General features: G+C 42.4%; 1 protein-coding gene across 9 annotated transcripts in view; it reads right to left on the bottom strand.

Annotated features, from left to right (window-relative positions):
- Positions 1-13371, bottom strand: part of TENM3 (teneurin transmembrane protein 3) — a 436872-nt gene that overhangs the window by 65361 nt on the left and 358140 nt on the right. For 6 of the 9 annotated variants that reach the window (XM_013058964.2, XM_045069405.1, XM_045069406.1 and 3 more), the window contains 2 exons: positions 12260-12277; positions 11197-11343 (listed from right to left, as the gene is read on the bottom strand). In XM_013058964.2, the coding sequence (XP_012914418.1) occupies positions 11197-11343; positions 12260-12277 (165 nt within the window). The remainder of the gene's footprint in view (positions 1-11196; positions 11344-12259; positions 12278-13371) is intronic. The other 3 variants (XM_045069404.1, XM_045069407.1, XM_013058968.2) reach the window with 1 other exon arrangement.

The following is a 13371-nucleotide window of genomic DNA, read 5'->3' as shown; positions in this document are numbered from 1 at the left end:
CTAGGGCTACCTAATACAACTAAGTTGATTATCCACTTGCTCAAATGTACACGGTAGTAAAATTGTCTTTGTGGAATAGTTTCCCCAAATCATTGAGATTCCTTTTAGTACCAGGGATATTCATTTGGTTTAAATTTATATTGGTATAGACATCATATCTAATAGAATTAATCATGAAAAATAAAAAAAATCATAAATGCTCAAAACCCACTGGATAATAAATTCAGTGATCAGTTAAGAGCCTTTCTTTCTTTGCAATACAAGTGGTACTTTGATGGAAAGCAGATAATCTAGTGGATGCTTCCATCCACTCAATCCTGAACATTATAGCTCTAGTTATTATCTTAAAACAGGTTCTCATCTTACATTAGGCTTTTGTGGGACTCTAACAGTGGTTGGCAAACTTACTTTGCAAAGGGCCAGGTAGTAAATAATTTCGGCTGTGGGCCACGCAGTCTCTGTGGTGCCTTTCAACTCCACCTTTACAGAGCTAAAGGTAGCTATAGACATTATGGAAATGAACGGGTGTGTTCCAATAAAACTTTATTAACAAAAACAGCCTTTGCCCCAGAGGTCATAGCTTGACATCTCTGGTCTTACTTTAATGTTTCTACCCTGTTCTCTTCCTTGTATTCTTCCAATCATTCTTGACGTTGTTTCTGGCAATTTAGACAATGCATATTTTGCCAGATTATTAAAACTTCTGACTCCAGGTCTTCTCCTAGGTTATCCCTATTCTGGCTTTGATCTGCTTGTCAAAACTTACATGCTGCTTTCTAGTAGCTATGGATAGCTGAACCCGTTTTTCAAAACCTTAATTTACTGACTGGATAAAAAATCATGCATTTTCTTTTTAAGATTTTATTTATTTATTTGACAGACAAGAGATCACAAGTAGGCAGAGAGGCAGGCAGAGAGAGAGAGGGAGGAAGCAGGCTCCCTGCTGAGCAGAGAGCTTAATGTAGGGCTCAATCTCAGGACCCTGGGATCATGACCTGAGCTGAAGGCAGAGGCTTTAACCCGTTGAACCACCCAGGCGCCCCCATGCACTTTCTTTTAAGGTATTTTCTTTTTTTACTCAAAAGTTAATTAACGTCTACCACCTTTTCCTGCAGTATTTGGAAGCCCCTATCCCCCATTCCAAGTTAGAGGCGGAGATAGAAATTCTGATGGAATAATTTATCTGTAGACTTCAGAATTTTCAAAGTGGATAGGTAAACCTGTCATTACTTCTTAAAGTCACCATTCTGTGACATGTATGAAATTCATTTATTACTGAATTGGAATCATGTTTGACTTTCTGGCTATTCTTGTTTTTTTGTGTGTATCTCTCTGTGGGTTTTATCTCTATGTTCACATATGTCTAGGCTAATCATTCTTCTGCACTTCAGATCCACAAACTGCTTTCCAGATATTTCCATTTGGATATTATATGGGCACCAAAAACTTAGTGGGTCCAAAACACAGCATATCTAATTTCCTCTAAACAAGCTGTTTTCTTCTGTATTTCCTAGTTGGTGAATAGTTCCACCTTCTACCCATCAAGTCTCTCAAAGTAGAGACCCGAGTGTCATCCCTGACTTCTCTCTTCCTTTTTCTCTGTACCGAATCAATGATCAGGTCCTTCTTTTCTTCACCCCAAATATCTCTTGAATCAGTCTCTTTCTTTACATTTCACGGACACTGCCCTTCAGGCCACTATGCTCATCTCTCAACAAGATCTCTTCAATAGTTTGGTTTCCGGGGTCCCAGCCTTGTCCCAACTATTCATCTTCACTTCCAGCAGAGTCATCTCTGTAGAAATCAGATGTGATGACTTCCCTTCTCTAGCTAAGATACATTCTTTATTTGGCCTCTGCTGCCTTCTGAGTGGTTAGAACCCTTTACTGTGGCTTTTAAAAGCCTTCATCATTATTGTTTCCTCTGCCTAGAGATCTCTGACCTGTTCTCTAGCCCCCTACTCCCTGGACCCCGGGGCCCTCTCCCCGTTCCTTCAGCTAGCAGCTCAGGCAATGGCTCATGAAGCTCCTTGAGAGCTGAGTCCACCACTGTATCCCCAGTATCTAGCACACATCTTGGCACAAAGTCAGTGTACTATGTATTTGCTGAAGGAATGGAAGAATGGATTCGGTTCCTAGACATAGTTAGATTGAAACAGATCAAAATGATGTCTTGAAGATGCAGCAAACACCCTCTTGGTTTTCTTTTTTTACCCTTCTCCAACACTCAGCACTGTGCTCACCCTTGAGTCTGGTTTCTTTTTCATCCCAATGGTTATTTCAAATGTTCTTGATTAATTGGACATGAACAAACCCACACAATCATAAAAAATCATTAGAAGAAAGGATATGAAAGACTACATAATCTTACAAAGGGAAAAGGCCCTATTTCTTTTTGAAGACACACAACCCAGAGTTCCTGAAAAGATACACCTCATCAAAATTTACCTCATATCAATGAAAACTGCTGCATGATGAAAGACACCATCAACAAAGTGAAAAGAGAAATGAAAACCTGGGACAAAATATCTACAACACGCCAACAGAGAATTAATAAGTGACATATATAAAGAAGTCCTAAAAATTAAAGAGAAAAGTCAAGCCACTAATAAAGGGGGGGGGGAAAGGGCAAGAGAAATAAACAATTAGCAAAAGAAGAAATACAAATGGCCAAGAAGCATATGTAATGATTACCAATCGAATCAGTAGTTCGAGAAATGTAAACTAAAACAATAAAAATGGAATCATTTCCACCCGTCAGGCAACATTCCTGTTTTTCACTTGTTGGACAATTTTGTTTGGGTGGGAGGATTATGTACAGACTACAGACATGGAGAAAATAAACACTCCTGTCCTGATGAAGGACATGGTGGTAAAACCTACTTGCAAGGGGACTTGGTGATGAAAATTAAAAATTTGAATACCCCTCAACCTAAAAATCTCACTTCTTAAAATCTGTCCAAAAGAAAGACTTGTACCATTCACAGAAGGATTTATATGTAGATACACACAGCGACAGAGGGATGTACAACATATTTGTCTTACACTAAGAGCTAAAAAAGAAAAAAAGAAACAACTAGGTTATTATTAATAATTATTATTAATGTAGTAGTAAAGTTAATGACTATATCTGCGTTTCTATTATAAAATACGAGATAGACCTCTGTGTACTGGCTTGAAAAAAAATCTCTAAAAAGATAGATTCTTTGGGGAATTGTCTGTTCAGACGGATGGCTAACAGACAACTGAAAAAACGTTAACCTCATTAGCCATCAGGGAAATTCAAATCAAAACCACATTGAGATACCACCTTACACCAGTTAGAATGGCAAAAATTGACAAGGCAAGAAACAACAAATGTTGGAGAGCTTATGGAGAAAGGGGAACCCTCTTACACTGGTGGTGGGAATGCAAATTGGTGCAGCCACTTTGGAAAACAGTGTGGGGTTTCCTCAAAAAGTTAAAAATGGAGCTCTCTTATGACTCAGCAATTGCACTGCTGGGTATTTACCCCAAAGATACAGATGTAAAGAAGGGCCACATGCACCCCGGTGTTCATAGCAGGAATGTCCACAATCGCCAACTGTGGGAAGGGCCGAGATGCCCTTCAATGGACGAACAGATAAAGAAGATACGGTCCACGTATACAATGGAGTATGATGCCTCCATCGGAAAGGATGAATACCCAACTTTTGTAGCAACATGGATGGAACTGGAGGAGATTATGCTGAGTGAAATAAGTCAAACAAGGAAAGACAGTTATCATATGGTTTCACTTATATGTGGAACGTAAGGAATAGCCTGGAGGACATTAGGAGAAGGAAGGGAAGGATAAGGAGGCGGGGAATCAGAGCGGGAGATGAACCATGAGAGAGTATGGAAACTACCTGATAGTTTTAGAAGGGAGGAGGCTGGGGGATGGGTGAGCCTGGTGGGGGTATTAAGCAGGGCATGGACTGTATGGAGCACTGGGTGTTATACGCAAACAATGAATCATGGAACACGACATCAAAAACGAATAATGTAGAGTATGGTAACAAATGTAACATCATCGTCATCATCATCATCATAATGATAATAATAACGCAGACAGATTCTTTGGCAGAATCAAATTGAGAACAGCACCTATCCCATTTAAGTTTAGAAACATAAATGTGCCTATTAGGGGCGCCTGGGTGGCTCAGTGGGTTGAGCCGCCGCCTTCGGCTCAGGTCATGATCTCAGGGTCCTGGGATCGAGTCCCGCATCGGGCTCTCTGCTCGGCAGGGAGCCTGCCTCCCTCTCTCTCTCTCTGCCTGCCTCTCCATCTACTTGTGATTTCTCTCTGTCAAATAAATAAATAAAATCTTTAAAAAAAAATGTGCCTATTAATTCATTAAGGAGGGGCAGAAATATTACACAGCAAGTTGTCGACAGCCGTCCGCTCTTTGACGATGCGAATGCACTTCGTACACTGCGGCTACTGCTACCAACTCTCCCCAGGACTGCAGACCTCCGGAAGGCGGAGACACGTGGATCAAGGAGACCTGGCTCTGAAGACATCCCGGGCCTGTCCCGTTTCTATATTCTGAAACTTCAAGTAGCAGCTACTGGTACTGGCTGTAAATCATTCCAGCCTCTGTGGCTTTGACTTTTCTCTCCCTCTCAATCTTATTCCAGTATAGCAGTAAAACCCCGTGTTCCTTGTGTGCCACTGTGCAGCCACTGGGGTGCTTTGCGTCAGAGGGCACAGGCTGGACTTCTCTTTCCTTGAAAGCAATTGACACTGCTCTAAAAATTCTGTGCAGAGCAAAAGGGTTCAGAAGAACCCAGGTCTCTCCTCTAAACTGGGAGCCTGTAGAGTCTTTCAAACTAGTAGTAATTATCCCACCAGATTACGATCTACCAGGAAAATATATTTTAATTCTGAGACTCTGAGTGCCACTCTTGCGTTCTGATACCTGGAATCTTTTCTCGCGAAGTACTTATGATCTCCTATAATCCTTTCGATCTTTTCTTTTCTCTTTTCCTTCTTTCCTCCCTCTCTTCCTTTTGCTGCTGCTTCTTCTTCACCTTCTTCTTCTTCACCTTGTTTTTTTAAGCCACCCCCCTGCCCGTGCCTTTCTTCCCGATTCTGGTCCTCTCTATTTTATTTATTTAAATTTTATTTTAATATGCATTTGGAGAACACAGTAGCCCCATCTTCCTGCTAGAACTTTTTAAGGAATCTATTTTCAAACATCTTCTTATTTTCATCTGGTAATCTCCAAACTTAGATGGCCCTGCCCACTCGCCCTACTCATTCTGCTGCTTACATTAACATTTCATTCATTTTCCCACTTCTGGGTTTTACTGCTAGTGCACTCCCACACTTTCTTGCCGTCGGAAACTTCTGTTTGTGTTCTGTCTCCCTCTCTCTCCTGACTGCTTTTAATCTTTCTAATTTCTGAATAACCTCAGTTGAATTGTGCTTTCCTCTCTATTGTCATTAGCCTCCACTTTAAAAAAAAAAAAAAAGAAAGAAAGAAAAAAAAAGAAAAAAGCCTGTTCTAGGCCCATTTTCCCGACCTATCCCCATAAACTAATGCTCAGAAGGACAAAAAAAAAAAAAAACCCAACAACCCAAAACAAAAAAACAAAACTCCCCCAAACAACAAAACACCCCCCACCACCAACAAAAACAACCAATAAAGAAAAACAAAACAAAACAAAACAAAAAAACTAAATAAAAAAACCAACCAAAAAATAAAAATCTATCTAATTACAAGTAAGATGTATCATTTCTGGCACTGTATTTTGGCATGTCCCTATTCTTGCATAAAGGTTAGTATTTTTGTGTCCTCAATTACCCAATCTCTAAGAGCAGACTTGAGTCCCATGCGTTAAGAACCCACAGGGGAGCTATCCATTGGAGGACCAGACAGGGGAAGCAAGATATCAAAAGGTACTCTAACTAGGAAGATGGGAACATGGTAACAATGATAACATATTTTGGAGAAATTATCTTGTTTAAAAAAAAAAATTTTTTTTTAAAGGAGGCTCCACACCCAGTGTAGAGACCAATGCGGGGCTTGAACTCACAACCCTGAGGTCAAGACCTGAGCTGAGATCAAGAGTCGGATGCTCAACTGACTGAGCCACCCAGCCGCCCCAAGAAATTGTCTTGATAATAAGCTTCTTAAGTTGCTATAAAGGTACAATTGCCTCTGGCAAGCTTTTGCATTTTGATGCTTGCATAGTGGGGCCACCATCTGGGGAGCTATTTAAAATCAAGAAACCCTCTACTGAATGAGATTCTCAGTGGGCACGCCACGTTAAAAAAAACAGCCATGCTTATAAAAGGATGTAGGGGGAACTGGAGAGCGCTTTGCCATCCTGGGGGTTGGAAAGCGTATGGAGGTTCGGGGCTGCTTTTCTTGTTCTCATGTGAGAAGACTATAATTCTGTGGGAAAGAAGGAATGGAGGATTTCCTCCTGAGAATAACAGAATTCTATGAGCTGTACGAAGTAGTTATTGGATTATATTCTCTGGTTAGACGAAAATGAAATGCTGTGGATAGCCATAATATTCCTGCGGTAGAATCTGTTTTTCTGCCTATCCCGCATCCACACCCCTTTCTTCTAGTGACAGAATGTCAACTGTTCTGCGGGCATGGCACATAATTCAAGCCGATGAGGGTCAGGCTCAGACCCAGGCCTCCTGTAACCACCGAGAAAGGCTGTCTCCTTGTGTGGGGCTGTTATGCTGTGCGATGTGAAGCCAAGCTGCTGGGGGACATTCTGAGGAAAGACAGGCCAAGAGTGGTGCCACGCGGAATAAAGCAAAGCTGACAGATGAATTAACCCAGATTTCTGTTACCATTGTGGAAACACCCAGGTGCAGCTCTCTCTGTATTTTTCAGTTATATAAGCTAATAAGTTTTTCTTTTTTTTAAAGCTTAAGACCGTTTGAATGGAATTTCTATGGTGCGCCACCAAAGAGTCTCTCCTGGTGAGAATAATAAACACTAGGGATGTCCTTGTGGAGGGGAGGCGGGAGCCCGTGGTCAGGCAAGCGGGGAGACAGACGGGGCCATTTTCAGAAGCTGACTAAGGGGGACACTCGAGTAGAGAATGAGGCAGCGGAGGCTCACGCTCTGACACCCCAGTTCCGGTCACACTGCACTAAATGGTGACCGGTTCCCCGCTCTTCGCCTGCCTTTTCTCTGATCTTAGCAACTTCACCATCAGAGTGAGCTCTGGGATTTGAACGGGCAATGGCTTGGCCCAGAGGGAGGCTGACTTTGTAGGCGCAGAAGGAGTAGAAGAAGAAATATTGATATGCCAAGGCTAGGCTGCTCATTCTCTGCCCTGAAAGCTTTCTCAAGTAGGGCAGGATATGGTGAGGCTGGGACATGTCATACGCAGTTACCTGGCCTGGCAATTCATTTCCGACTTCTGCTGCGTGATTTAAATGTCTTCTATTCCACTGCCTGCCTTTTTGCAGAGGCTCTGTGCCAACAGCCTCCGTTGGACCCCGGAGCTAGATTTGAGAAGCAGTTTGGGGAGGTATGGGGTTGACTCCATACAGAGTGGGGAGCTTTGTCAGGGCCTTTACCATGGGTAAAAGACTGCCCTCAGTTCTGAAATGCCAGTGACCCTGGGTACATGACAAGTTTGTTTATTTGAGCCTTAAAGAAATAAGGCCCACTCGAATAGGAGAGTCACTTCTTATGACTGTGCGGGTGTTGAGGGAGGGGCTACAGATAAATTTCCCCATTGCATTTCATTGGTAGTCTCTTCCTTCCATGCCTCATACTGAATTCCCTCCTAAGACTGCCTTTTGTTTGTTTGTTTAAGATTTTATTTATTTATTTATTTGGCAGAGAGAGAGAGAGATCACAAGCAGAGAGGCAGGCAGAGACAGAGGGGCAGAGAGCCCACTGTGGTGCTTGATCCCAGGACCCTGAGATCATGACCTGAGCTGAAGGCAGAGGCTTTAACCCACTGAGTCACCCAGGTGCCCCAAGACTGCCTTTTCTTACACATTTTAGAGACACAAAGGGGAAATGGGACTCCAGGGTCAAAGAGGTGCACCTATTCAGTGCGATGCAGATGTTGAGGATTTGTAGTCTTACGGGAGAGGAGGCAAGCCAGATTTGGTAAAGTAAAAGTATTTTAGAGGAGAAGGAAGATACTTGGTCTAAGAAAAAAATATAATTATTTCCCCAAATATGATGTCCCTTCTAAAATTTTTTAATGTTTCTTCTTCAGTTCGGGGGATAATAAGCAACCTTTTTTTTTTTTTTTTTTTTAAAGATTTTATTTATTTATTTGACACAGAGAGAGAGAGATCACAAGTAGGCAGAGAGGCAGGCAGAGAGACAGAGGGAAGCAGGCGAGAGCCCGATGCCAGGCTCCATCCCAGGACTCAGATCATGATCTGAGCCAAAGGCACGGGCTAACCCACTGAGCCACCCAGGTGCCCCTTATTTTTTTAAGCAAAGATCTTGTTGTACAATGTTGCTCAGACTGGTCTAGTAGCTGGTTAGGGCCAAATCAACCTCTTTATTTGTTCTTCCTCCCTTAGTCACTTAACATGCTAAACTACTTGGCTCCTTTCCGGCAACCTCACCGTCTGACAACAAACTTACTTCGAGCAATGGTTCTATCCCAGCACAAATTAGCATATGTCATGAAATTTTAGGTATGGGCCTTATTTTAAATATTCTGCTCTCCTGACCTCATACAGGGACAACGACAGCCTTAATGGCCTGATTACGTGCCTTGATTTGGGGTTTGGTGTGGGTTTGGTGTAGAAAATACTGTTTTTAATCATACAGTCCATACTTAAGTTCAAGCCACCCTCTAGCTTAGGTTATAAGGCACCAGGGTTATGATCTCAAGGTATAATAAAGCTGGCATTGAGATTCCTTCTCAGAAGATCAGCAAAATTAGGTTAGGGACAGGAATATAAATTATATGAGATAAGTAAAGAATCCACAGGAGGTCTTCTATCTGCTCAGATTTCCCCTTGGAGAGGGAAGCCTAGAGATAGCATAGTTTCATGCTAATAAGAATAAACAAAGGGGGAACAGGCCAATTCACAGCTGATAAATTTTGAGGCAAGGGAAAACCCTCCTTAGCTGATAACAACACTAAAGAGTTGATTAGCCCCTAAATTACTCTGCCACGTCTCTGCAGACCTGGCCCTGCAGTCTGCTTCCCTCTGAGAGAGTTTGTAACCTCCACAATGTAATCTCCTTTCAGAAGACAAAATCTGGAATAAACGATCAAGGAAGGAAAGAAGCTCCCCTTCCTCCCTAGGCAATAGAAAACAATGGGGCAGGGGCTTCTTGGGGGAAGAGCAATGAGGAAAGCTGCCATCTGGGCTGCGGTTGGAGAATTAATGCTGCCGTTTCTACGAAGCGTGCAGTTACGGGGCGGGGGGCGGTTGAGGCCACAAGGTATTACTAGGTAGGAAAAGCTTTGAGGGCTAAGGACCACCATATCTATCAGGAGAAAAAGGAAAAGAAGCTCTGGCTCAAATTTGTGGCTCAGGTTTCTCGACAGCCCAAGTTTAAAAAAAAAAAAGGAAATTAAACAGTTTGTTAGAAACTAAAAGGGAGAATGGCAGCGTGTTGTCTGGAAGATGACATACACCCGGTTTGAGAAAGACGGTACGCGTATCCTGCGCATGTGCGTGTAGGTGTAGTATGTGCGCATGTGCATGCAAGTGTAGTATGTGCGCATGTGTGTATAGGTGTAGTATGTGCGCATGTGCATGCAAGTGTAGTACGTGCGCAAGTGTGTGTAGGTGTAGTATGTGTGCATGTGCATGCAGGTGTAGTACGTGTGCATGTGCGTGTAGGTGTAGTACGTGCCCAAGTGCATGTAGGTGTAGTATGCGTGCATGTGCGTGTAGGTGTAGTACGTGTGCATGTGCATGTGCATGCAGGTGTAGTACGTGTGCATGTGCGTGTAGGTGTAGTACGTGCCCAAGTGCGTGTAGGTGTAGTATGCGTGCATGTGCGTGTAGGTGTAGTACGTGTGCATGTGCATGTGCATGCAGGTGTAGTACATGCGCATGTGCGTGTAGGTGTAGTATGTGCACATGTGCACTGGAGGAATGACTGTTGCGGGGGGGACTGAGGGTTGGTTTTAGTCCCTCTGCTTCCCAAAGAACATATCCACTCTATGTTGGAAAGAAAAGACTTAATCTTCCCTGACAACCTCCTATGAATTTCAGCCAGCCAAGACGAAAGCAAAAGGAAAATGGAGTCCGAGCAGCTGCCACTAACGACGTACTATTTGCCTGGTGATGTACTAAGTACTAAGTACAATGTACTAAGTACCTACATTCTCTCGCTTAACCCTTTCAAAAACCCCTTTGTTCCTGTTTCATAGATGAAGCAACTGTGACGTCACATAGGTCCAAGGATGGGTGAAGAACCGACTCCAGCACCTGCACTCTTCACAAACCTGTCTGGCTCCTGTGCACATTCCCAGACAGCAGGAGGAACGAAGGAGGCAGGTGGGGAAACACACCCTCCAGCACAGAGCAAGTGGCCGCCGAGGCCCGGCTAGGAGCTAAGTCCCTTCTAAAAACTCAGGCCTAAATGCACGCCTCAACTGAGCGGCGACAAGGGATACCCACGTCATCACGGGAGAAGTAATCACCAGCTGCCCCTCTTTATTCTCTGAAACGAAACTGTGCACAACAGGGGAAAGAGCTACTTCTTAACCAGGGGCCTACCCCGGGGTGGACTGTCCCATCTTTCAGAGGCTGTGACGTTTAGGATACACAGACACCGGGAGAACGGCTTCACAGATGCTGTTTTCTTCACTATTTTTTTCCCCACCCGTGCTTTCATCAGAAGAGCTTGGGAAATGCCCCGCAACTTTTGGAATGTTTAGGTATTAAAATATTGCTTTAGTGCTCCCAGTTCACAGGGCCGTATATACTGGGATGTGGCGAATCGTCATCTGGAGATGAGGAAAAGCGACGGAGGACAATGAACATTATACAGGAGCTGGATGACCTTGCCTTTTTCCTGAATGATAACAATCTCGCATTTGTTTCGGGGAAAATAGGGAGCAAAAATCACTCGATCAGCACTCATACATTTTTCAATCAACCTAATCTAGGGGGATCAGATTTTCGGGGGCACCAGATAGCTACGTAATGTAAAAACCTGTGCTCTGGCACACACTTGTTGTCACACTCAGCATTTCTTACCTCCTTCATTGTCCTTGCTGTCTGTGCAGAGAGTCTCCATGGCTACATCACACCCCGCTCCTCTCCACCCCGGCTGGCAAACACAATGCCAGCCGTTTTGGTCCAGTGTACATCTTCCGTTGCTGTTGCACAGCCCAGGACAACCCTCTGTCAAAGGAGACAAAGAAGGAAAACACAAGTGATTTGAGTATGGAACGTTTTCGCACCCAAAATAAACAGATAAGGGACACTTAGTGGGCACAGGCCTTTGTAAACAGCACAAATACTGTAATTGCACATGGAGAGAAACAGCAACAGTCTCTAAGGAATCTAATTCTTATCCAAGTGGCATCTTTGATTGGCCTGACCCTTGAGACACCACTTACCTGTGCAGGACAGAAATATATAGAACGATCCACTAACTAGCCGCAGGCCAGACAAAATTAACTTAATTTTTTTTTTTTTCTTGAGCAAAGCAACAAGGTTGATTGTGTGGTGTGAAAGAGCATCTCGGCGAGATAATTTCAGAATCCCTGGAATCGATTTTTAATCAGTTGAAGACATCAATGGCCGCTCATTAGGACGTGCCTTCTTACAGCACCTTGTTGCTTTAAAAAATTCCCTCTAAATTCAAAAGCGTGAAAGTGGCGATGAGGATGGGAACGATGTTAAAAAGAGAACGTTAATTTTATCTGGCCTCAGAGTTGCCGTACATTCATGTGAAATTACAGTGCATTAAGTAACTGCACAAAGTATAGGCCAGTCTTGATGACTATACTTTATGCCAAGAGTACATTCCTTTTCACAGAATAAGCAAAGCCCAGGAAATAGAGAAGCAGCTTAGCATCTATTCTAACAAACATCAGGATTCAGGCTGCATACGGATGGGACAGGACCGACAGGATTTCCAACTAAATGTAATAGCTGTGCATATCTGATTACTTAGGACGGACAAAATGAAATACCATAAGGACCACAATAAAACATTGATAGACTGAACAAAAACACGGTAGTGACGTGCTTCAAGACAGAGAGCGAAGAGTGATATTTTGTGACAATCTCCCTAAGGCTTTTATGCTGTTACCTTTATATCCTATCTTGTCTGCTTTTATGGGCAAGGAGGGAAAATTTGGGAAACGATTAAAATAATTTAATATATCCAAAATCTATAATTGTTTCAGTCTAACATGACATTTAAAAAAAAAAAAAAAACAATTTTTGCCACTTTCTACTGATGATATCTGGCATGCAGCCAAATGGTCTGTTTATGAGGATGATGCTCAGATAGAGTTTGGTGTTCTAGTCTATGAGTGTGATGTGACACTGTCAGAAACAAGGATATTGATGCTCCAAAATGGTAAGAATAATTAGCTATTAATCAGATCTCTTTGGACAGGATTATTTATAATTTGATATAGAATACCTGAGCCAAAAATATTTGCTCGAGTGATGGGGTTTGTTATCCCGCTTCTTATAATCAGAATGCTACTCTTGTTTCGGTGACAAAATTTAAGGGAAAGATCTGTTTAAAGATGTTTATTTTACGTCATTTTGAAAGAATTATTCATATATTGGCTTCCCCTCTTCCACTGTGGAACTGGAAAGGAAAATATCTCAAAGAGACGTTCTGTCTCTTAAGATTAGAGCTAGGAGAAAGAAGACTATTTTGACAGTCTCTTGTGGTAGGGGAAAATGAAATTATGCTTATGGATACCATCAGGTCAGGATAAGATTAATTTTGCTGCTTCTTTTCTCTCAGACAATTACCATCTGTATCTATAGATTTTCAATACATGAAAGGTGAGTTTTTCCTTCTGCATGTTTTTGTTTGGTTTTTCACGAAAAAGGAAGATTTAATCGCCCCCCTGACAAAGAGGCATAGCAACTGAATGCACAGATACGAAAGCCTGGATATTGCCATGAATATTTTCATATTCTAATGAAAAGCACAAACAAGGAATAGAAAATAGGTAATCTGAGGAGAAAGGGAGAGGGACTTTTCTCTTCTGAAAAAACATTTTTCCACCTATTTCTACGAGAACTGAAGAGACGAGAATCTGCTGTTTTCTGCTGAGCAATGTTATCATTTCTGTTTTGTAGAGTGCATGGTAATTTTGTTGTTTTTCAGAAAAGAACAGAACAGAAATTATGATATCACATATATTTTGAAACATTTAGAAGTAACCAAAGAAGTTT

This window comes from Mustela putorius, unplaced genomic scaffold (assembly GCF_011764305.1).
Source record: "Mustela putorius furo isolate JIRA1106 unplaced genomic scaffold, ASM1176430v1.1 tig00003932_pilon_pilon_pilon:0A:0A, whole genome shotgun sequence".
Lineage (NCBI taxonomy): Eukaryota > Metazoa > Chordata > Mammalia > Carnivora > Mustelidae > Mustela > Mustela putorius.
Note: the sequence above shows the minus strand (reverse complement) of the source record. Positions and strands in the feature narration are given on the sequence as shown.